At 42.8% G+C, this 26,403-nt stretch overlaps 1 protein-coding gene across 4 annotated transcripts in view; it reads left to right on the top strand.

Annotated features, from left to right (window-relative positions):
- Window positions 1-26,403, top strand: part of SLC49A3 (solute carrier family 49 member 3) — a 684,087-nt gene that overhangs the window by 321,185 nt on the left and 336,499 nt on the right. For all 4 annotated transcript variants that reach the window (XM_069630598.1, XM_069630601.1, XM_069630599.1 and 1 more), the window contains 2 exons: window positions 22,428-22,504; window positions 22,617-22,754. In XM_069630598.1, coding sequence (XP_069486699.1) covers window positions 22,428-22,504; window positions 22,617-22,754 — 215 coding nt within the window. The remainder of the gene's footprint in view (window positions 1-22,427; window positions 22,505-22,616; window positions 22,755-26,403) is intronic.

Consider the following 26,403-nt stretch of genomic DNA (forward strand, 5'->3'; position numbering starts at 1 on the left):
CCAAACAGTTCCTAGAAGCTGTCATAAACACAGAAGCAGGGTTAGTCTTTCCATCAAGGAAAAGAGTTCAAAACATGCTACTGTAAATACCTCAGTATCAAGCCGGTCGCCAGATAAGCGTACGCAAAGCGATGTGTTTGCTAGGCATGATAGCATTGTGCATTTACCTCGTCCGACACGCACGTTTGTGCATGCGCCCCATGCAGGAGTGGTTGGTGAAACAATGGTCTCAGGCAAGCGGTCAGTGGGATGATCTAGTGGTCATTTCGCCAACACTAGTAGAAAACCTACGCTGGTTGACAAAGGAGAACCTGTTGAAGGGAAAACCCTTCCACCCTCCGGCGGTGCAAGCGATTGTTACAACAGACACATCACTCCCCGGGGGGACACTTCACCTTCACCACACAGCTCATGGTCTGTGGACTCACATGACAGAACCATATCAACCTGTTGGAACTTCTGGCAGTATTCAAAGTGTTTCAAGCATTCGAAGCTCACCTGACAAATCAGTCGGTACACATTCTAACCGACAGCACCACTGCAATGTTCTACATCAACAAGCAAGGGGGAACACATTCTCCAAATCTGTCCAAGCTAGCACAGAAAGTATGGAAATGGGCACTCAGACGGGGGATGTTCCTATCCTCCCAGCATGTTCCAGGGGAACTCCACACTCTAGCAGACTCTCCGAGCAGAGATCCCCTACCAGAAGAACACGAGTGGCAACTAGACTCAAATGTCGTAGACCACATCTTTTCTCAGTGGGGATACCTCACACTGGACTTGTTCGCTACAAGAGAAAACAAGCAATGCCCAGACTTCGCGTCCAGGTTCCCCAACCAGTCTCCAAGGGGAGCGCCCTATGGATGAGCTGGTCAGGGAAATTTTGTTTACGCTCCCCCCGCCCCCCAACTCCTCTAATGAGCAGGCTGGTGAACAAGATTCACAGGGAACAGAGGACGCTCATCCTAGTTGCTCCCATATGGGCAAGACAACCATGGTATCCACATCTCCGCAAACTGGCGATGTGCGATCCCATCAAACTCCCGTGCTAGACCAATCTGCTGACCCAACACGGGGAATAACAGTTTACCCTCAACCTCACTCAATGAACTTGGCAGCATGGCTTTTGAGGTCATAGATTTTGGACATCTAAATCTACCACAGAGGTGTATAGATATCCTCAAGGAGGCACGTAAACCAAACACCAGACACTGTTATTTCAACAAGTGGAGGAGATTTGTAATTTGGTGCCAGTCTAAACAAATAAACCCCATAGAATGTACTCCATCCCACATTCTTAACTATATGCTCCACTTGTTAGACTCAGGGTTATTATTCAACTCTATATAGGTCCACCTGGCGGCTTTATCGGCTTACTCCACCTCTCGAAGTAAGGTATTGTGGTGGAAAGTTCCAGTCATTAAGGTTTTCATGGAGGGAGTAAAGTGACACCACCCTGCGATGTCAAACCCGCCGCCAGGTTGGGATCTCAATGTAGTACTCGTAAAGCTCATGGGACCCACATTTGAGCCTATGCATAAGTCAAGTCTTAAACACTTGACATACAAGACTACCTTCTTAGTGGCTATTACTCCCATAAGAAGAGTTGGTGAACTGCAGGCATTGTCAGTGCAGGATCCTTTCTTTGTCATACACAAGGGCAAATCGGTTTTACGTACACACCCTAGGTTTAAACCGAAATTCATTTCCAAATTCCACGTGAACAAATCCATTGAGCTACTGGCCTTCTTCCAGAACTCTACAAGCTCGGCTGAGAATAAACTCCATAGAATAGATGTAAGGAGGGCTGTCCTTTACTATGTAAACAAGACCAGACCGCTTAGAAAAACAGACCAACTGTTTGTCTCCGTAGCACCAGGCAGAGAAGGAAACCGCATTTACAAGAATGCCATCTGCAGGTGGATAGTCAGATGCATACAGCTCTGTTACTCATTATCAAGCAAAACTCTACCTTTCACACCAAGAGCTCACTCCGCAAGGGGTACTGGAGCTACTTTGGCCTTTATCGCAAATGTCCCCCTAGACACCATTTGCAAAGCAGCTACATGGAGCTCCGTACATACTTTCACTCAGCACTACTGCATTGACACTCATTCCAAAGCAGATACACAGGTGGGACAAGCGGTTCTAAAACATCTATTTGCTGCTAGACCTTCTCACCTCCCACCCCCTTCTCCCAACACTGCTCTCTAATCTATGCATAGCATGTGATCTAAGGAGATTCCTCAAGCCTGATAACATTACTCATCATAATCATATTTCTGATGCTTGTATCTGCTTAGCTTCACATGCGCCCACCCTCCCTCCCATTGGAGAGAAGGTGCATGGATGTTTATAGGAGCGTATCTGATACATATCTGCTTTGATAAACCTGTACTCACGCTACACTTCATGCTACCTCATGTCAGAAATGAAACAATCTGAGGGGCCTCGATGCGTGAAGGACCATGGGTACAGTGGACGTCACACTAGGGATAGTATTACTGGCACGCCCTTTTGACATCCCTTTTCGAGTTTCGAAAACAACTGTAATACTTTGCAGCTTCCACTAGATGTCGGCCTATGCATAGCGTGTGAATCTAAGCAGATACAAGCATCAGAAATACGGTTACAGTGAGTAATGTATCATATATATATATTCAGTAAAAAAACATTGTTAAAGGGACGTTATGGTTCAAAGTAAAACCGAAAAAACCTTGAAATTCACCAGTTATGGTAAGCTAAGCAACCATAACTCGCGCCACCGTGCACTGCTAAGACTAACACCCAAGACATCAAAGATGACATCACAAACTTTCCAACGCATGGAAGAAGAAATGAACAAGCTCATGACAAATTGCCACCTTTTGAAAGATTTTGTGGAGGACCATATAAAAGAAAAAATTAGATAGAATTGTGCAACATGTACCTGTCCCCCCCTCTCCATATCAATTGTCAATTAGTCAATTATCCCCAATTATCAATTAGTCAATTATCCCCAAACCCTCCCGACATAGAAAAAATGTTTTGATGAGACTTCCATCCCTTCATCTTCTCCTGTCCATCCTCTTGAAAACCCAATTCCCCTGTGTTTGTGTCAGTTTCTGCTTCCCCTTCTCTATCATAAATTGTACATATATATAATATAATGACAAATAAATGGTATATGTGTGTTAATTTAGTCCTTTGTGCTTTTTGAAAAAAAAGTCAGGTTTGGTGTCCGCAAACAACACGGGTGTCCAGAATGTTCGTAAATAAACAAAATAGGGGTGTCCTGTAAACATTAGGCCTGCCTGTATTGTTCGCAAGCAAGTCGAAACTGTTCTAAGAACTCACGCGGTGTCCTGGGATGTTCGTAAATAAAGAAAATGGGGATGTCCTGAGGACGCTATGCCTGTCCATATTGTTCATAGGCAAGTTGAAACTGTTGTAAGAACAACCGCCTGTCCGTAACTGTTCGTTTCACTTGTGTTGCACTTTTAATTAGTTTCAGGACCCAAACAATGTCCGTAGACTATCTACGTACACGCGCACCACACCCATAAGTCCTACAAACATCCTGCCTGTCCGTAGCTGTCCGGCACACTTGTGTCACACTTTTAATTAGTTTGAGGACCCGAACACTGTTCTTAGAACACCAACGCGCAAAACAGTTCCCGTGCATTTGTTGTCCTGCCCGTTCCCTTCGCGGACATGTTCGCGACGCCATCATGTGTCCGTGCCCACGCTAAGCGTGTGTTCTGATTGCGGACACTGTTCGTGTCCCCGAACAATTTAAAAGTACCTTTTCAGGAAATCTACAATATTTTATAATAATAAATCACCATAGCACATCTCCCAGACACTGATCCTGACTTTCTACATACTTTTTGGGACTTTTTGTGCCTTTTTTTGGTGTTCGATCTGTCCGCAGACAGCGTGCGTGTGCGCGAAGCACGCACCAGCACCCCTATAAAAGGCCACACCCCAGAGCTCATCCTCATGGTGTTTCTGCCTACCTGACAGAACACTGTACTTTGGCTGCCAATCTTCCTGAGTTTTCAGAAACCTGATGGCAACCATGGCTCCTCTGCTTCCACCTGGTGCTACATCTGCCTCAGCACCACCCCCACTCCCTCCACCACCACCACCACCACCACCACCTCCCCAAGGGCCTGAAGAGGGGAACAGGAGTGAGGATGTAGAGGAGGATGAAGAGGATGAGGTAGTGGAAGTCCCTACTACCAGCACTCGCCGTGACTCTTGGGTGTGGCGGTTATTTACCATTCATGGTAACGTACCCAAGGCGCGTGCGAACAAAGTCACCTGCAACGAGTGCAAAATGGTGCTCAGTCGCGGGAGGCTTGGTTCGTAAAGCTTTGGTACAACAACTATGAAGCGACACCTAAGGTCATTCCACGGTGTGGCCATTCGCAAGGTTGTACCTTGCGAGGAGCGTAGTTGGTTGACTTCCTCTACTACATCCTCTGTTTCTGATCCTGTCACCACAAGGAACACTCCTGTGGGAGAGCGTATCCCTCCAGCTGCCTCACAGGCCATTCGCAATGCTGATGACCCTTACCTTTCGAGGGTCACGGTTGTGTGTATGTACTGTGACACAGTACTCTGCAGGTGGGAGAGACTTCGTAGTGCTTTCGAGACTACGGTCTCAGAGCACGAGAAGACCTGCCCACTACCTAAGTAAGGCCCACGCTACATCTTCCTCTCTCCACCTGCCCTTTCTTATCCCAGTGGTTGGTGTCCCCACTTACCCTCCTTTCCCCTCCTCTCCTAGTGTGTCGTGTGTAAAAAACCAAAAAAATATAAAACAAAAATAAAAAAAATGGCTCTTTTCAGAGCCGCCTTTCACAGTTTAAAAATAGAAGTGGCAAATAAATGGAGCAGGGCCCTGTGAAGTCCATGGACAGTTCGCGGACATGTAACATTTTGGGGTGCTGCCCTATCATAACCATTGCATTTTTCTCTGGGAGGAAGTGGTGGCTCTGAAAAGAGCCTTTTGGTAGTGTGTGTTTGTGTTTGAAAAACTTGAAATGGTCAATACCTACTGCAAAATGGATGGCTGTAATTCCAAAAAAGGTTGCAATGCATTTTGTACATTTCTCAGAAAAATCTGATTGCCAGAATAAGTAAGATGGACTCCATCTCTGCAAAAAATGTATGTGCTACGAAACATAATATTTTCATTGTGAAAAGAGGACATGCCAACATCTCTTAGAAGGGCACAAACAGCCTTATTGACATTGCACCTCGCTTTCTCCATTTGTCGACCAAATGAAGAAGAACGCAGCCACATTTGTCTCTGCGCAATCCGAGAAAAAATTACTTGAGAATTTGGAAACATGTCCCTGACCTTCTCAAGTCCTTCTTTCATTGCAAATTGCAAAGAAATTCCAGACACATGTCCTAAAATATTCCCTCCCAATGAATTATCATTATGTCTGGATGATGCTCTGTCTCCAAAATAGCACAGAGAGGTACCAAGTCCAGCCACTTCATTCCACGCACTCCATGCCAGTGCACTTCCACATGTGGGAATCCAAGATCTACAGCTACTCCACAGCTTTCTGCATGCACCTTCAACCAGTGTATCCACAAATCTCCCAAAATCCAGACAATCTGTTTTCTGAAACACACAGCCATAGCTATCTGTTCTTCTCTCAGGAAAAATACTTTCTGACAAACTCTCTCCTGACACAACACACCCACTAAACTTCACTGACCAATCCCTTGCTCTGCTCATTCTCATTTGCATACCTCCCCACCCCAAAATCCCTGTATGTAACACGCAATGTCCGCGGACTACCACCATGTTTGCGGACATATCGTAACAAGGACAGCCCTTCTACCATTTCCACTTAACTCGCTGTGCCATTCCCTAATTGGATATAGCTAAGCAGTCACACAACCATCCACCAATCACATCCAAGACCTCTACATCTAACTCCATCATCATAGATCAGCACTTCAAATGTACTGTTAATCACTCTGAGTACAAGTGTCATATAATTGGAAAGCACCTACTACAAGAACTACTGTACAAGTCTCCAAGATTTCTACTTGCAGCTGCATGCATATCCATATGCATAAACACAAACTACAGGTATGCATATTATCTGTATAGTACATGTACAATTCTTATAAATGCATGTAAACAGATTAACTGCCTTTTAACCTGTATAACCTATAAAATGAACTTACTGTCATTTTTCCCATCTGCTATAATCAACTGTCACTTCCAAACCTATCTGCTATTTAATTTCTTTTTACACACATTTGCAAAGCATGCTGAACTAACATATTTAAAGTAAAATATAAAGAAAGCACATAGTCAAACAAAATTGCATGCACACACTATGTTCAGATATCAAACAAGAATACTTCTACAAAAACATAAAAATCAGTGTCTAAATTAACATCAGTGCTATAAACACAAAATTACTAACTTCTTTCCTTTACAATTTCAGTGAAGACCACTCTCCTGAAAAGCAGCAGCAGAATCTGAAGTACAAACAACAACTCAGAAGAAACCTGCTCATTCCACACAAAAAAGTAAGATAAATACCGCCATAATATTTTTACTGTTACTCAAACACACTGTGGAGTTCATTCATGGTATTTCTGCGTCAAAAAACTGAGATTGTTCACCATTCTGTCCACAAATCCCCATTTGTTAAACAGGGTTAGCAGGCAAAATGGCGCACAAATCACTTTTTCAGCGCACACATGACATAACTCGGCCCCTAGAATGTTAGTATTGTAGAACAAAGAACTGTTTTAATTCTATACCATTAGATTTACAGATTTACTATTTGTGCTTCTCCTCACCACTAGCTTACTTTCTACTGTCATCTGAACCCCAGTATAGTAACACACAAATTCAAGAATAGCCATCCCAACTAATTGTAATTGCCCAATGCACAATCACACACCATCACATACATCTTTACCATCATACTCGGACACTCATGCACACATACATTGCAGAACAGCCCAACCCATACCTTCTTTATTTTTTTCAACAGACCCCAAAGAATGCCTACCAAAAAGCAAGTCTGTAGAAAGCAACCCAGAAGTAGAGCAAATGAAAATAGAAGTGTCCAAAATAAGCATCCATCTCTAGCAGAATTTGTACAAAAAGTTCAAACAAAACAGCTAATAGTCATTTAGCGAAACAAAACAAGCTTCAAGTACAGAAACTTTGCCTCCTCTATCAAAATGTAAAACGAAACAGAAAACAATTAACAAGAATTCAGCTACCATTACTGCTAAAACTGCTCCTATAAATCTTGATATAGTGACAAGTAAGCATACCAAAAAAAGTATTTTAGCAAAAATGTTCCACCACATAGTCCTTCAAAATCTTATAAAAACAGGAGAGAAATCAAGCACAACCCCTAAAACCTACTGTAGAAAATTAATCTTAGATGCTTTGATAGACAGTGCAATCCTTCTCAAAAGAAAATTATTTATTTTAGTGTTAAACAAAATGAAACCACTAACAAAACTAATGACTAAATTACAAAAAAGACTTCTCAATAAACGAAATGTCAACAAAAATAACTTCTTAAATATCTTTGGAGGTGAATGGTGTCACACCACAAGCACAGAACCATACAAACAAAAGCAAACAAATACAATTGCCATACATGGCAGTGTACGAGGTTATGAAAAAGTTAATAATACCATAATGGAACAAGAAATACTGCTTACAAAAATATCCCCATAAAACTCAGAATTACCTCTCCATTCGACTGAACCAGAACGTCCATTATACAAATGGCCATGCACGTCAATGTGTAACATTCCCAAAAAATCTTTCAAGTCTTTATGCCAATTCCTCAATCAATATGTGAAAGGCAAAGACAAAATCAAAATGAAACTACTGCAAAATATGGATACCTGTCCAGTACGCAGATACACAGGACTACAAGGACATTCATTAGCCTGCAATTCAGGACCTACTTGCAAAACCAACTTCCATCATATCAAAATGATATCAACACATCATTCAACTATAAGAAATCTGGTCTATAAACTGTACCGTGCTAAAAGTCCTGCTTTAGCACTAGCCAATTTAAATAACATTCTTCTACATGGTACAGCCAAAGACCTACTCGAAGAAATCGATTATATCCAGAAAAAATATTTTGGAAGTGAAAGCCACTTACAAAATGCAGTAGCTTTACAACAGACTAGCAACAATTCTATGCAAGGCAACCTTCTACTACACACATATAAAAAAGAAATACTGAAATTTAAAAGTACATCTGCTGAAGTACCAAACCATGTGTGTGTGTGTTCCCGCAGAACTTTTTATAAAAGTAACACAAAAACTGCAGACCTAACATACAAAATAGAAGACATTGAACATTCTAAATGGTTTGAATTAGCTCTCTACCTTATAGAAGAAAACAAATACGAAATAACTAACCCCTTAATACTTTGCAGTTACTGCACTATAAAACTTGACAACAACCAAACTCCTTCACGTGCTATCACAAATAATTTGGAATTATTCCCACTACCAAAACCCCTACAACAACTCAATTTATATGAGAGCATCATAATTCAAACAGTGTACCCCTTTCAAGCAATAATACGCCTTCAACCAAAAACAGCAAAATTACCTCCCTCTGAATTGGTGAAAGGCATTTGTGGCAAAGTAGTGTATTTACCATTAGATAAAAAACAAAATGTGCACACTCTGGGAGTGCAACGTCCAATAGAGCAATCTCTAGTTATCTTAGTAAATGGTGTACCTACAAAAGACAAAATAATTTAGCAACAAATGGTAGACTTACATAAAGTTAGACAAGCCTTGCAATATCTAACAGACAATAATGAATACTACAAAGAAATGAATATTGAAGAAAACTTGAAGGAAACCACTAAAATAATTCAAGAGTCACCAGAAACTGGTCAATTTGAGCTTCTAGATCCTGCTACAATATCCAATATGTTAGATCATTATACAATTCATCCATTGCACTCTAATGACACCATAGAAGATGCACTAGAAACGTACCAAATGCGACAAACGAAAGGATCACCAATCAGCATATGGGGAAAAAAGTATAGAAGCATGTGCTTTTCCCCTACTCTTTCCTACTGGCAAAGGAGGAAGGTACGATGATAGACCTATTCAAATAACCGCATCAGAATACCGCTCGTTACGGATGTATTCTCAAGATCCCAGATTTAGACAAAATGTGGAATACATAATCCACCTACTCTTTGAAAGTGAACTAGCAACTCTGTTACGGAGTTGCACATACATTAAAATCAGGAACCCACTTTCAAAATATGTCATCTAGGCAATTATTACAAAAAGTGCAAGAAAAAGATGAGGTTTTACAATCGAGCATTACAAATCTATTAGCAAACATGCGTGGTACTAAAGAGTACTGGTTCCGACGTCATGGAGATGTACGTTGTATGATAAACCTTGGCCCATTCACTTGGTTTGTTGCATTAAGTTGTGCAGAATATGCATGGGAAGATTTACATGATTTCCTACGCATATCAAACAAAAACAAAACAAACATAGATATACTAACACCTGGAGAACTTTGTTCTCTAGATCCTGTTAATGTTTCAAGATATTTTCATCATCTCTTCATTGCTGTGCTACACTTTATTTGTAATAAAACTGTTCCTCCCCTCGGAGAAGTGCAACACTTTTTTTGGAGAAAAGAATACCAAGCCAGAGGAGCACCACATATCCACATGTTTTTATGGATTAAAGATGCTCCTAAATTTGGTCAAGACAATGATGCCACTGTGTTACAGTTTATCGAAAAATGTCACTTGTGAAATTCCATCGGAAGCAACAAATGGTGATCTTCATGCACACATTTTTACAATTTCAAAGACACAAATGTGGCAAATAATGTCGTCGCAAATACAAAAGCAAAGGGAAATACTACACCAAATGCCGCTTTAGTTTTCCTAGACCGGTTACAAAAACGGGTCAAGTGAACAACTTCATGTCTTCAGTTAGACATAGTGTTAAAGGTAAATCACCTAAAACACATATTACATAAAAAGAACAGAAGAAGCAAAATATATCCATGATTACAATGCAATCATTGCCCTCTTATAGAATGCAAACATAGATGTGCAGTACATTGCAGACAATTCCACTGCAGTTGCAAGATATGTTACAGCATACTTAACCAAAGCAGAAAAAACAGAGCTTCAAGACCTCTGGAATGACCTGTCATCAGACAAAACACTGCCTTAGAAATAGAAATTGTACAGCTTGGCCATAAAAATGCTCTCCCATAGAGAATGTGGCTCCTATGAAGCAGCAGATCATTTAACCGGTACTGTTTTGTATGGAAAATCTGAAAATATAGTATGTCTTGGTCCTGCTAAATCTATAAAAAAGAGTTCTCAAATCATACTTATCCCAACAGCCAAGGCACTTTGAAAAACAATTTGCTGGACACATACTACCCAAACAGAAGTACCACTTTGGAAATCATGTGTCTGTACCACATAGCCCAAAACCTCACATAGAAAAATAATATAAAACCCGATGAAAAAAGGGTAATTACAGAATGACAAATTGTGAAGGCAGCTTAGTAAAACTCACCAAACCAAGTTTAATTAATCATATCAAATTGTCATTAAAGGCTCCTCAACATAAAGAACTATATTACATGTTTCTGCTACAACTCTTTAAACCATGGAGAAAAGAAGAAGAGTTACTAGATATCTATGACTCCTATGAAGACGCTTTCAAAGCAAATGAAAGCACTATCAACAATGTAAACTTTACACAGTACAAAACAATGTTGCACAATGAACAGCAACACGAAGAAGAACTCCAGGGCCAACTAGATAAGGACACTCCTGACAGTAGTCAACCTTCTGTAACAGGAAGCCAAGAACCACTGGGACAGCCACTAGTGGCAAATGAGGCAGAATTAGCTGACAGAAGTAGAAAACACCATGTGTCAGTATGAAGATAAAGAAGACTTAACTATACTACAATCAAAACTAAATGAGCAGCGTAGCATTTTTCAAGAAGTAACAAAAGAAATTGCACATGGTGTACAACATGAAAATAAAGAATGCACCTGCCAAAATTACAAACCTATACTACTGCACGTCAGTGGTGAAGCTGGTTCAGGCAAAACATTCCTAATCAAAATCATCAGCACATTCCTTCAACAATTGGCAAACAACAAACTGTCAGCTGTTGTCACTGCCCCCAACCGGTTTAGCTGCCTACAACATAGGCGGTGTCACTTTACACTGATTACTACTCCTGCCAGTAGAACACCAAAACAAATTAGACTATTGCAATCTTTCTACAGAAGCTGCAATGGAACTACGCAGAGTGTTAAAACAAATGAAAATACTACTAATAGACGAAGTGAGCATGGTCTCCAACCTAATGTTGGCTTTGATTCACCTCAGATTACAAGAAGTACTCAAAACAAACTACGAAGAGCTCTTTGGAGGAAAACACATTATTGTTTTCAGAGATCTTCTTCAATTGACACCAGTGAAAGGTGAACCTATTTTTAAAACTTTAGGACACAAACTCTGCCGTAAAACTGTTGGCAGCATGGGAAATGTCAACCTTTGGCAACATTTCCAATATAGAGAATTATCAGAAAACATGTGGCAATCTGCAGATCTCACTTATGCCAACATCTTAAAAAGTATTAGAGTTGGTATACTATATCAAGAAGCACAAGCAATATTGAAAACCCAGCACATTCATGCACTTTATGGCGATAATGCATGTGCTACTGATGTTGTGGAACAATTTACGCACAAAAATTTCAATTGTATTGCCTTAATGCCAACTCTTGCAAGCCGTTTCAAATTCAATGAAACAATGTTAAATAAAGAAATGCAACCAACAATGGAAATTAGCGCCACAGACGAACTAGACATACATGGTATGACACTACCCATGTGTGAGCAAGCCACAACAAGACTAAATAGTTTAGAAAATTCAGTCTCCAACGCAGCTGGGTTGGAAAAAAATACTAAAATTAACCTTAAATTGTAGAGTAATGCTTAAACGTAACCTTGACGTGGAGCAAGGACTAGTTAATGGAGCACTGGGTACAGTTGTTGGCTTTCAAACATACCCACGTGACAACAACATTCAGTTTGTCAATATTTTCTTTGCCAAACTTTCAGAAGTGAAAAGGATAGGATGCTCAACAGCTCGATTCCTTCTCTTCAAAGACATAAAATGAACACGGAGTTAAAAGTTCATGTTCATAGAAAGCGGACTTAAAAGTCCGCTTTCTATGAACATGAACACGAGGATTCGTGTGGATGGTACTCACGACCCCGCTGGCTGCTGTATGCGTCATTTCGATGCAGGCAGGAAAGAAAATCTGTGACGGCGAGAATCGGATTTATGAACCAGAAGAAAAGGCGTTGACAGACGGATAGCTTTGGAATTATAAGCCTCCGCCTCAGACATTTCATCCATAGAACACTCCGTCTTGGATGAACCCACCTGGGAAGCTGTGGCTGTTGCTACCTTGAACGAGAGGACTATTGGCCTCCAGATTCCACTGTTCCTCCTGACCCCATCAGGATAGGAGATGGTGTGGCCCATGTCAATACATGTGCCTGAAAAATGGGTTGTTTTGTCCTGAAGAAGGTTGCCATACAAAGAGAGCATTAATGTTGATGCTCGCTGAGAGCAACTGAAACACGTGTCGACGTGAGAACTGTGGGAATAACAGAACACAGACTTGTGGACGTGAGAACTGTGGGAATAACAGAACACAGACTTGTGTAATACCCCTAACTGGTGGGGATGTGTTTCACAATGAATTGTAAACATATGTAGAGATAACAGATGTTTTTACTGTTTTTTATATACAGACCATTTTTCCAAAGTATGAAGTGTAGAACGAGAGACTGATGAAGAAAGTATAAATGTGAATGAATGAATTAAGAGTATGGGCCACAGAATTATATGAAATGTCGAATATATATATTTTTTGATATAGCATTTTTTGCATAATTAAAGAAAATAAACTTGGGAATTGTAAACCAATCTAAAACCACTTGTGTACTCTGTCATCCTTGCATTTGGTCTACTAGTTCAAATCCTGTGATATTAATAACAAACCAGGTACACAATTTCAAAACATTGCAGTATATTTTCCTTTTTTGTAATTTGTTGATATCAGTTGTCACAAAATATTTCTGATTAGACCTTCTCCTAGGAGCCGACATTCATACATTTCATATCTATGCCTTATCTATAAATGTAGAAGAGAAATGTTCTCTGTAATTTACATCCACCATATCTTAAACTCTAAAGATATGTATTTCACCATAATAAATTTGAAGCTCACCCTATATATGGTGTTGCTGCGATACTCTTCTTTTGACAAGTGATTGTCTTCTTTTTGTCTGTACCCAAGTTTAACCATAAACTTGGTTGCCTGTAATAATCTCATATGCTAAGAAATAAATATTAGGTTTCCATATAGAAGCCGTGAGCTTCTGTTATTGTTGTTTACCCTTTTTGCATGAGAGTCAAAGTATTCTACCCCCAAGAGTGATGTCTCAACTCTTGCAAAGAAACGTTCTCTATCGTATTCAGAGAAATGGAACAATTGTTTTAGTTTTGGCCTCAATCTTATCAATGTATCTAGAGGAATCTTATTGCTCCCTGTTATTTACACTTGTCAAGTAACTGGAATTCTCCCTCTGTTTGTAAATGTTAGGAAACCAGTAAACAGCCGCAAACAGCATCTTCCTATTAAGGTTGGAGACCTGGAATAATTTTCCAGGAAAACCTGAAGGGACATTCAGGCACCATTTTAGTAGCTTCTATGACGCATCAATCTATCACATTCTTCAGGACCAAAACCAAGCATTCAAAACCTCTGGGGGACATAGCAGCTATCCTCGCTCTTATTCAGGAGCCGGCTGCAGCCCAACTTGCAGAACAGTTCAACCCAACCTTTATTAATTTTTTTGTTTATGGGCATTGTTCATTCATGGGACGGCACGATATGTAGTGCTCGACAAATCCACATGCGCACACTCAAGTGTTGGTACATTAAACTTGAAAATCCCCACTTGCATGCACTGTGGGTTGTTTGTTTGTTCTACAGTAGCCTTTTTAGTCCCCTTTATTATTAGATTGTTAGCCTACAGTGAGGACCTTTGATGGATGGGCCACACGTGATATTGCCCACTTCGGGCAGAAGGGGTCTCAAACACTGAAGTTGAGCACAGTGGGTCAGTGACTATACACGCTCAGTTTTAAGAACAACGATACAAGCCTATTAATTAGCTTATTGTAGTTTAGTGGAGGGATATCCTCTCCCACTTTCCCTGTTGGATAGGTGGCGCAACAGCACTCCCTAGGGATGGGTTCCCCCAGAGACACAGACTTTCTTAGATAGGGGCAGATATAGTTCAGCTCAGAGGTGATTGAATCACATTGTGGAATTGGTGCCTTATTTTACTCTTGAGTGTCATGATATTCCTTATTGGTGGATGAGATGATGTTTTAACATATAACATTTTCCCTGTTAGTTATTAACCCCTGAGGGTTGAACTGTGAAACCAAGTTTACAAAAAGGCCAGGTTAAGGTTGACATTCCCCCCTAGTGTTGTGAACTGTGAGAATAAAGTCATAGAAGGTAAGGAAAAGGGAGTCCTTCTCCTGGTAAATGAGCTCGCAAGGAGGATCAAACCAGTGATCCAGGGGAAGGGGGTCATTCCCCCTGTATAACGTGCCTATACACAAGTGTTTCAAGGTGTGAAATAGTGAACCTTTTGAGGCAGAGTGTTAAAGGATCAGCAATCCTTTTTTTGTTTGTGACGTATCAGAACCAGGGGAAGGGAGTAATTCCCTCTGGTGAGGAACTTGCAACCAGAACTGTGCCATCCAGTCCAGGAGAAAGGATGTCCAGGAGTCATTCTCCTGGACCAAGAACATTGGTGCAACCTTTTAGTTCAGTTATAAGTGTAAGGGATAGATATGGGGACGTTTTGACGCTGGACGGTGGACTCCTTAAGTTACAAAGACATCCTGACAGACCCATTAGCACTTTAGTTGAGGCAGGGAAACCCCTCATAGATATAGGGAGAGATAGGTTTTCTTCATTTTTGTATCTATATATTTTGTTCCCTATACAATCCACACCGTTTCACCAATCTGCACTACATTTTGCACAGTCACCTGTTGGGACCCTATGGTAATTACTGGCTATGTGACACCTGGACACCCCATACCTTGCCCCGGATTTAAGCATGAAAGTGAACGTTTGTGGGTTTGTGGATTCACATATGTCCCTATACAATTCCATACCGTTTCACCAATCTTCACCAAATATTGCATTCACCTGTTTGGGCCTTCCGGACATTACTGGGTACACGGACCTTACTGGCTACATGACATCTGAACACTGCACCCCTTTCCCCAGATTTCAGCTAAAGTCAAAATGTGTTTGTGGCTTGGCGGAGCATTGTTCCTTATACAATTCCACACTGTTTCAGCAATCTGCACCAAGTTTTGCGCAGTTACCTGTACCTATGAGCGAATAAAATCCTGGGCAACGCCGGGTATATCGGCTAGTATTATAGTCTAAAGCAATCACTATGCCACCTGTGTGCCAGTCGCCTCATTCTGCACCCTTACAATAGACCTGTGTCTCCCCATCCAAATGATCTCCCGTTTTGTAACCTCTGTTAAATGATCTCCTCTTTGCAGACTGTATCACTTCTAGGAGAACATGTCAGCTGGGCAACTTTATATTTGTTTTCAACAAAATGAAGAGCCAATGGAGGTTTACATGGTCCACTCTAATATTTGACTTCTTTTACTTGTCTTGAGGTTAAGCCCATGGAGTAAATCCCACATGGGCATGGAATGTCATCAATTACAGTACTATAGTCACAAGCAGCAAAATAATTTTGTTAGGTTAGCCAGGTTGGCCATTTCCACAAGGAAAATATCCTCGTCCAGATGATGTGCTACTGTCTTGTTCTTTACTACATTCTGCTTTTATTAGCATGTTTCTCAATGATTGTTTATTCCATGTTCAAAATGTGGAAGCTATTTAAACAATGTGTTCATAGTTTCATCATTCTGAAAAATGCCAATTCTTTCCAACAATCACTTTAATCTTTACCTGTCTGAAGTATGTGGTTACATGAACCAAGGATGGTGATTGTTTCATTTTGGTAGATTTCATTAAACTCGAACTCAAACGGTCCATTGCAGAAACTTTCCTCAATGTGAAAAGTCAGGGTCAGCTTAAGCCCTTGGGTGTAATTTTGAGAACATGGTTTCTTGCGGGTTTAGTGCCTAGGGTTGCAATAAAAATAGTTTTACTCACAGTTTGACTATACTGGAGTTTCGAATTTTTGTTGGGAGTGCGGCCTACTATCATCAGTTTTCTGATTATCAGTGTTGAAACTGCACTGCCTGCTTCTTGGGCCTTTAGTGGTCTCCATGTACCGCAGACATGTTCTGCTTTACTGTATAATGCGTCGCCCGGACAAGCAGCATTATTCTCTAATCTGTCAATGCTGTGATACCTTTGAGCTCCGAATTAGAAAGCACATTATCGCACTGTTGTGCAGCTTGCATGTGTGGAGTGCCTGTCTGTTTGGTTGCAAGCTTTAGTGTGCCTCTGTACCTGTAGGTGTATGTTTAGCAGTGTGTGAGTGTAGAGATGGCTGTGTGTTTTTAAGATTGAGCATTGTGCAAACTGGCCAATATGTGCCTTCGACAGTTTCTCCCAACACTGGGTGAGGATATAATGTCTCTACTGGGGCAGTGTGACAGCTAGTAAAGGTAGTCAATATCATGACAGTTACTTAGTGACCTCATTTGATAGCTCTGTAATATTTAACCTGCATCAGCCATTGCATAATAGGTCCTTCAACAACACTGGCACATTGAGCATCCCAGGCCTATTGGAGCAGCAACCCTGACCTGCTGGCATAATTGAGCAACTCTTTGCTATATTTGAGCAACGCTGTGGCTTTTCGCCAGCACACTGAATGCAGCATTTCCTGTATTACCTGTTGAGGACATCAAAGTGCTGCCTTCCTGGAGGGGTGGGGGGTATAGTCATTCCAATACTCTCTGATTGGTATTATTCACAATAGTTCTGTGGGTAATAGTCGTAATCTGTCAAGATGGGCAATTCCTCTGCTGCCTGATTGTGGCAGGTAGTACTGGTACTGTCTGGTATTGTTCATAATTAAGCTCAATGGTTACAGTGGCGTAACACAAAATGTGGGGGCACCCCTGCGAGCCATGCTGAGGGGGCCCTCCCCCAACTCAGCAACAAATCACGGGTCGCGCCACACTCTGGGCCGGCCTATATTATCACACTTGCGTAATATGCACAAATGTGCTGTTGAAGGGGTATGCCACACACTGCACTAGGAGAAAGATATACATATGTGTTTTAATGCAATATTCAGCGCACTCTCTGAGAAAAAATGGCTAAAAAGCCAGAGTGTTTGCAATGGATTTGTAGGGTAACACCAATCCAATACATGCAAGTCACCAACATGGCACATGTACATTAATGCTTTGCTATTAAAAATGCCATGCCACAATGAAAACATGTCCAACTGGCTACACAATGTAGACCAGTGTAATAACATTACAGTAAAGCATGCCAGGCCACATTTAGACAAACCTAGACTGGTTGCACCAAAATGCCAGTCGAAGTAATAACACTCATCAAGAAGAGAAGACTCATTGAAGCCTGCATCTCTGGCCTTTAACAACAGGGCCAAACTCTTTCAAATCTGTAAGTAACTGGTCAATCCTATTGCGGGCTTTACCTCTCCTGTTCCCTCCCAGTCCGCTGCATGGCTCTGTTCTCTCATTTCTCCTCTAAAACTCAGGACATCCAGTTTCCCATCTCCTCTTCCTCTCCCTCTTCCTCTCTTGGCCAGCTCTACTTCTCTTCCTCCTTTATCCTCTTTCTCTCTGACAATACCTGATGAGGTTTCTGGACAAGTCCGATCTTTGAATGTGTTATCCAAACAGGTGCTCCCCTGCTCCTCTAGAACCATCAAGGACCATATCGACACCCTCGCTCCAGCCTTGGCTGATTTATGTAATCACTCTTTCACCACCGGAATGTTCCCCTCTCCCTTTAAGCACTCCCTTGTGCACCCACTCCTCAAGAAGCCGTCTGCCTTTCCTGCCTGCCTGGAAAACTATCGCCCAATATCCATCACCCCTTTCCTGGGCAATTTGTTGGAAAGAACTGGCCATCTTCCAGCTTACTCTCCACACTGGTTCTGTTGGTTGTCTCCATCACCATCATTCTGGCTTCAGAGCTGCCAGAGGCAAGGAAACTGCACTCCTGAAAACCTGTGAAAATCTGCTCTCTAACCTTGATTACAGCATTCCTTCTGCCCTCATCCTCCTTGATATTTCCTCTGCTTTAGACACGTTCAACCACGCCATCCTGATTAATCGACTCCATGAGAATCTGGGCATCACGGATCAGGACCTTGAGTGGCTGACGTCCTTCCTCTTGGACTGTCCCTCCCAGGTGCACCTTGGTCCCTTTTTCTCTGCTACGCCTCTCTATATCCGTGGTGTTCCCCATGGCTCCATCCTCTCACCCTGGTTTTTCAACCTCTTCTTGGCCCCTTTGGCCCACCTGATCTCTATCTTCTCCTCTTATGCAGATGACACTCAACTTTCCTTCAGGCTCCCCTCAGACTCCTCTCCTCTCTCTCTAATTCCTGACTGTATATCTGCGATTCAGGATTAGTTTGCCTCCACCGATCTCTCCCTTAATGCCATTAAGATGGAGATCCTTCTCATTGGGACCTCTGCCCCTGCTTTCCCTCTCGCACTCTCTCCGCCCACCTTGGGCCCCCTTCTTTCGCCTTCCTGCGAGGCAAAAAACTTGGTTGTCATCTTTGACTCCACTCTCTCTTTCTCTCCTCACATTTCAGACATCGCCAAGAAGTCCCACTACCAGCTGCTCCTTCTCAAAGGGACTCTTCCCTTTCTCACTTCCCCCCAGAAGCTCACTGTCTCCAGAGCCCTGGTTCTCTCTAGGCTGGACTACTGCAACAGCCTCTTTCTCAACCTGCCTTCCTCTACTCTCTGCCCTGCTTTGCATTGTCCACAAAGCTTTCTGGGCCCGGGCCCACACTACATCTATCGCTCTCTTCCAAAATACCTTCCTTCTCCAGCCCTTTGCTCAGCTACCTCCAACTCTCGAAGGGCTAGACACTTCCCCAGGCAGAGAGTGGGGAGTATATCTCTCTCCTATGCAGGAGCCTCCCTTTGGAAAGGCCTCCCTGCCCTCTCAAACTTCAGCTGGACCACCTGAAGATCCGGAAGCAGCTCAAAACTTTCATCATCTCCTCTGCTTTCTCTCACGCTCCCTCCCCTCCTGGCCTACCTGACCTACCTGTCTGCTGGGCTACCCTCAGAGTCTCACTATGTGCAGACTCTTTCTTGATCAGTCACCCCTGCACTGCCTCTGGGCCTACCGCGCACTCAGGGGCTGTAACTGTAACCCTACAGTTCCTTGTTCTCCTTGCACTACTCAGAGCTGCACTGCCCTGGCTGCACTTACTCAGAGAATTGCTGCCCTGTTTTCCCCTCCCCTCTCCCTTGCTCTTCCCCCCTCCCTTTCCCCTTGCACTTCTCGTTCTCACACCTGCACGATCTGAATGACACAAGGCCTAGTAAGATCGTTTGTTTTGTCCTGCCTCTATCTTCCCTCCTGTGTCTTGTCGCGCATAGAAACACTTGTGTACAGGCGCGTTATAAATGACTTGTATCATATCATTTTATCACAGATTCCCAGAAAAATATACAATGCCCCAGTAAGAAACGACTAGTCTGGCAGCACCAAAATGGCAGCCTAGCCAGGTAATTACACTTAGCAGGACTGCTTTATCAGAAATACCCAGTTATAAAAAAAGTCATACCAAACTGAGGAATGACTAGACTGGGCGCACCAAAATGCCTCTCTAGCCGCTAATACCACATATCATGCCTGCTTAGACTGGACATGGACAACCATTATGATTTGTCAGACAATCTCGCCCCCCCAAACATCCCCTCTCTCCCACCCCTGCCCCAACCTCCAAAATCAGCTCCTTGTCCCAGAATTACCTCCACGTCCCTCTTCCTTGTCCCAGAGCTTACAAATGAGGCTCCTTCACTCATAGGTAAGTACTGGGATGAGGAAGAGTGGGATTAGGAGTAATGCAGATTACAGGTAGCTAAATCAGGCATTACCTCCATGTACCTCTACCTCATCCCAGTACTTTTGTATGAGGCAGAGTGCCTCATGCACAAGTAGTGGGACGAGGAAGAATGGGGCTAGGAGTAATGAAGATTACCAATAAGTAATCAAGGCATTAAATACAAGTAGTGGTGCAACACAATTGAGTTGACTGGGATTCAGCACTCCTCCCCCCCTGAAATGTTGGGCTATGTTGACTCGACCTGGCTGACCTTCAGAGCAGTTGCTGTGCAGAACAGGACAAAGATGTTAAACTGCACCTGGGTTTTGCTGTTAAGCAATTACAATAGTAAAGCATTTCACTGTTAGTACCTGTTAGCCATACTTGTGATGCGGCTAGCAAACCCTGACTTACTACATCTTCTCCAGAATAGTGCATCCTATTTTCCTTTCCATTTTTGGGATTGGATCCGGGATGGGGCATACTGTTATCACTCTGCACTGTCCTAGCCCAGCTGGGTGTTGACAACCGACAACAGATATGAACCAGAATCCGAATCCAAACTCTGCTTGCACAAACTAGTGTTTGCTGACAAATTCAAATGCCAAATTTTATAGCCAATTGAAATCGTGATGTGGGTTTAGTACTTGCATGACAGGGGAGTAATTGGAAGGGTAGAGAGGGAACAGGTGACTACTCAATTCTCACAGCAGTCCATAAGTGGGAGAGAGTTAAATGCGTGTAACGTTGAAGCTGCACTACAATAGTCTCATTAAAATTCGTAAAGAAATTGAATTCCACCACACAAATAAGTTTGCCCCTCCCCCACTGCCCGTGAAGTTAGCGCCTCTCCCAACATTTGAAGGGTTAGCCCCCCCAAAATGTAGGTTTTGTTGCAACCCTGAACACAAGCATACCCAGCCATCCACCATATACACTCATGCATACTCTGCCATCCATACATTTAAGTGTGCACTCTTTCACCATACAGGCACACACACCCAGGCACCCACCTATACATTTAGGTGTGCACCCTTTCACCATACACTCACCCATCATGCGGTTAAGGGGAGCCCTAAGTCACGTTAACTTCATAAAGAAATGATTTCCTTTAAGGACTGAACCATAACGGAAATAATTTCTTTATGAATGCAGAACGACTTCAAAATGATACTGGGGGTCATTATGACCCTGGCGGTAGTCGTGCCGGTATATACCGGCATGGCTGCCGCCAGAGTCATGAATTTTCTGGTGGCCGGGAATGGGCAATTACTGGTGCATTACAGCCCCGGCGGACCCATTAATTGCCCATTCCCGGGCGCCAGAAAATATTACTCCCCATTCCCATATGAGTCCCTTTGGACTCAATGGGAATGGGGAGGCCGGATTCACCGGCACCATTTATGAATGGTGCCGGTGCATCCGTGTATTTCTGCGCGCCAGTGCCGTTCCGCCTGCCAGTTCAGACCTGGTGGGCTGAAAGGCACCCGCTCGCAGAACTCGTAGTTTGCTGGTCCGGAAACAACGCTATCGGCAAGCTTACCAGTACTGTTGTTTCCAGACCGGCTAACTCATAATGAGGCCCACTGTTTCTTTTTGAAGTCATAGGGTTTCCCCTCCCCATGACATGGAGGCCTCCAGCCTAGGGTCTTCCATTGCATGGGGTCAAAAAGTTTCTTTTTGTAGTCACTCTGCCTTCATAAAGACCCCCTCCCAGGACATGTGCTGGTGAGGCCCCACGCACCGTGGGGGCTACGGGCGGGGGGGGCGTTACGCCAGTGAATGGGTAACGAGCGATTGTTGCTTTATTATAGGGAAATTCCTTTACTCTCAGAACAGGGGCATTTCTATATCATAGGTTTTGGGTGCTCCCCATTCCTGTATTGTTTTATGTGGGTCATTCGTGTACTGCCTAATGGCATCATAGATGGGGATAAATCCCTGTACTACTCATCAGGGTTCATACTTTTATGCCAATATGGGTAATGTGTCAGACCTCTAATAGGTGGGGATTAGAAGTTGCCTATGGGTCTAGATGAGGCTTACATGGACACACAAGCATTTCACTATACAAAAGCCAAAACTATTGGCTACTTTAGTGCTCAGTTCACTCTTCTGCATCATTGGTGGTGCAGCTCCATCTGGCCAGTAATATTGTATTGCGATCAGATGGAACTCCTAATGATGACTTTTCAATTTTGTTTCCCTTTATTTCAATTTAGCAAATCCCCTGGGCATACTGTTGGCTAACTTGCTCTCCCCCGCACTGGTTCATAAGAAGGAAGACATTCCTTTTATGGTAATTAAAATACATTTCTGTGATCATTTCATGGTTTTTGTTTTGAGAATCAAATTGTCAAAGATGCAGATAAGCAGCAGTGATTGCTTTCCCTGTTTTTTCCCCATGTTAGGTTGGCATGTATGCCGTTCCAGCAGTACTGGCTTGCATTCTTGCCACTGTGGGAGTTTGCCACAGTGAACCGCCAACACCTCCGTCAGCGAGTGCAGTCAACTCTACCTCAGAGCCTTTCTGGCCAGGTTTGAAAAAGGCAAGTTTTCTTTAAGATAAAGAATGCAAATCCTAGACAAAAAGAAATGTTTATTATTTTTGTTTTATAGTTCTTAACCCCTTATCAAGCAGGTGTATGTTTAAATAACAGTGACCAAGAAGGAATAAACATTTCTCGCCTACAAGCAGTTCATTTAGTCTTTAAGTTGCTTGTAAAAAGTTAACTTAGTGTTTATAAATTTGCATTTATTAAACAGTTATTCAAATATTTAATACAATCTCAAATGCTATTGTCTTATTAAATGTTTACTTGCATTGACTTCCTGCAGAAGCAGTTGATACGCAGCTTTAACTAATTGCTTGACGTTTTCAAATCGGCACATACGCTTTATCTAATTTTTTAAATAAATGATGCCCTGTACATGCCTGGATAGGGCTTAATAAATGCTTAAATTAGCTTTCTGTAAACCACTCGCTTGCTCAGTGAATGCTTAAGAAAGGTTTTTAATTTTGACAAGGGAATTGTTAGTAGCTGACGGTACCTTCTTGATTTCGTTTGTTGGTTCAAGGCCTGTGTTTTCTAGAAAAGACACAAATATTGGCATATTATTCAATATTTATTCCATCGACCAAAGTGATATATGTGAGCATTTATAACTATACGTCTTCTTTCTCTTTTTGTAATGATGTGTAACCTAATTAAATAACAGTTCAGAAAATGTTTACAAATGTTGACAAATCATTTGTATCTGTTATATTGTTCACTGTGGGTCCCAACACGTAAATTTGGAGCATGGCATCCCAGGATACGAGGGTCCGTGGTGAAATGGGGAATGGGTGGCGGGGCGGAGTCTTACCACTAGCAATTAAGCACGAGGCTGAAGGCAGTTAAATGTTAAAGGTATTTATATTGAGCGCCGTGACCAAAGGAGTTGGTCCCCAGGCACACTGGCTGATCTGTAAACAAGAAGGCGGGCGAGGAGTTGGGTTAGTCGGGAGAAGAGGGAGTAGGAGAGTGAGAGGTGGTGTGCTGTTGGCGGCTTCAGCTCGGTATACACTGTGTGCTGTGCTTTGGTGTAAGTATTGGACCGGGGCGAGACCACGAGTGCAGTTGGTGCTGTTTATGTGTTGTTAGTTTGTTTTCGATGCGGTGTGGTAAAGTGCGTGCAATTTGCTTGGCGAGAGAAGGTTGTGTGAATTTTCGGGTGAGTTAGGTATGCAGAGATTTGAAGGTGGGTTAGTGGGGTGAAAGTCCTGGTTGTGGTGCATCTTGTTCAGTTTAAATTATATTAATATCGGTGGGGTTAGTTGCTACTATCCTTTCTTGACTGTCTGACTGTTGTGGGTTTTAGCGCAGCGCACTCCCTGTTGTATTCTAATGAACTATGTATAATGTGATTGATGTGTCTATACTCCTCCTCAGGTATATGGCCAGGGGTTGGGTGGCCCCTTTTCCCTACTATCTATGTGAATTGGGTTGCTGAAACTTCGGGTGTGGTACATGGCCAGTATGCTATGGATGAGTCGTCTAAGTGCTTCCATCTTGGGCTGTCTACGTATTCAGTCTTCAGTGTCCTCTAGTCCTCCTCTTGTTGATGTCGTATGGTATGTCGTGGAATGCGTTCCTTAGATTCTGTTTTTATTCGGTTGCTTGGAGGGAACCACGATCGGTATCTTCATTCATCGTTGTTTGGCAGTGTGTGTGTGTTCTTGTGGTGGTCTTCTTCTTGTGTTCAGTATATTCTTTGGTAAGTCATTCCAAGTTTTCGGTGCCTGGTGAGAGAAAGAGGATCCTCTGAGTTTTTTTTCTGTTTTAGGGTTTCAGTTCCAGGCAGATGTTGCTTGATCTGAGCGTTCTTGTTGGCTGATGTTGGCGTAATTTATCTCTCAGGAATTGTGCGTCTTGGTTGTTTGTTTGTTGCTCTGTGCGTGATGCACATTGATTTGAATTTTATTTGTTTTATTGGTAGCCAATGTAGTATTTTTAGTGCGTGTGTGATGTGTTCTCATTGGGGTCGTTTGGGAAGGAATCTGGCTGCTGCCTTTTGTATGCAGTGTAGTTTTTTTAGACGTCGTTCAGGCATACCCTGGTATAGGGTATTGGCATAATGTACTCTGGACAGGACGAAAGCGATGATAGTAAGTGTTTTGTTGGCAAATTATAGAAACGCTGGGATCCCTTTTTGCCGCTCGCAGGAGAAAGAAGCATTTCTTGAGTAGAGCTTGTGGTTCTAGAGTGAGATTGTCGTCCATCAGGACCCCCAGATTTTTTACAACCGACGGTGGTGCTGGGGTCGTACCGAGTTCTCTTGGCCAAGGGATGTAGTAATTGTCTCCTACGTTTTTTGTGATGATCATTAGCTCTGTTTTGACTCGGTTAATTTTGAGGTGGTTCGAGTTCATCCAATTGAAAACATCACAAAGGCAGTTTTCTAGTGTTGTGTTTTCTTCTTGGGTGTCTTGTATTTTGAAGATTTGTGTGTCGTCGGCGTAGTTGTAGCAGGTGAAGCCGTGTCTTTTGATGATTTTGACCTTAATAAAGGTAGATGTTGAATAGAAGCGGGGAGAAAGATGATCCTTGTGGTACTCCGCATGTGGAGTTTCTTGTGTTGGACTTGAAAAGTTTCATCCGTTTGGTTTCCGTTCTGTTTGTTAGGAAAGATTTGATCCATAGTAGGGTGGTGTCTGTTATTCCCAGTCCTTCTAATCTCGTTATGAGGATGTCGTGGTTAACTGTGTCAAATGCTGCGGATAGGTCTAGAAGTATCAAGGCAGTACTGTTGTCCGAATCTGCGTTTGCTTTTAGGTAGTCCATATTGAGAGGACAGCTGATTCCGTTTCATTGTGTAACGCTCACCTGATTCCCGCAGAGGCGCCGGTCTTGACTGGATGAATGCCGTATCTTCAAAGGTGATGTGTAACACACGGTTGGCTCTTTGGGCTGGACCTCTGTGCACTGTATGTCTGACTTAAAGAGTAAGATGTCTGCAGATAGAAAATATGGGATTAATGAACTGGGCTTATTGGGTGCCTCTCTCCTCTTCCCTTTCTCTTCTCCTGTAGAACCCCAAAGGTTAACGCCCTCACCTTAGGTAAGTGAACGCCGAGCTCTCCATCTGCCTCGGGGCAGGGTGCCGTAACCAGTTTCTTCACTGGATAAGGGTGCAGGCCTCTTGACCTCAGAGGACTGCTGTCTGTCGTTAACTGCACGAACGGTAAGTTCTGGGCACTTCAAATGTCTTAAAAGTCTTTTGTAATGATATCTCTTGTTTTGCAGGGTTCCGGCGATGGCGGATGGCGGGCTGATGAGAGTTGAGGATCGAACCCGCGTGAGGAATAGAAGCGCCTGGAAGCACGTAAGTAAGCGCTTGTAGCCTGCTTCACGATGCGCACTAACTGTCCCTTTTATCTTGCAGGTACAAGTTCGGAGCTTTAGAGAAGCTGAAGGGTGCTGGAATACCCACTGGATTCGGCGTGGGAAGGAGTAATGGCACGTGAGTAATAAAGTTGCCCAATGTCTTTAAACACACCTTCTTTTGTCTTTCAGATGCGGGATGCAGCGCCGAAGGCCTCCGGAGCGTGCGAAGAGTAGGTAAGCCTTTGTCTTTCAGATGCCGGAATGCAGCGCGAGGCGTTGGTGACAGCCGATGGACCAGGTAAGAGATGCGCTGCCACTGAAGACCGTAGTG

This window comes from Ambystoma mexicanum, chromosome 6q (genome assembly GCF_040938575.1).
Source record: "Ambystoma mexicanum isolate Mex_15411 chromosome 6q, UKY_AmexF1_1, whole genome shotgun sequence".
Lineage (NCBI taxonomy): Eukaryota > Metazoa > Chordata > Amphibia > Caudata > Ambystomatidae > Ambystoma > Ambystoma mexicanum.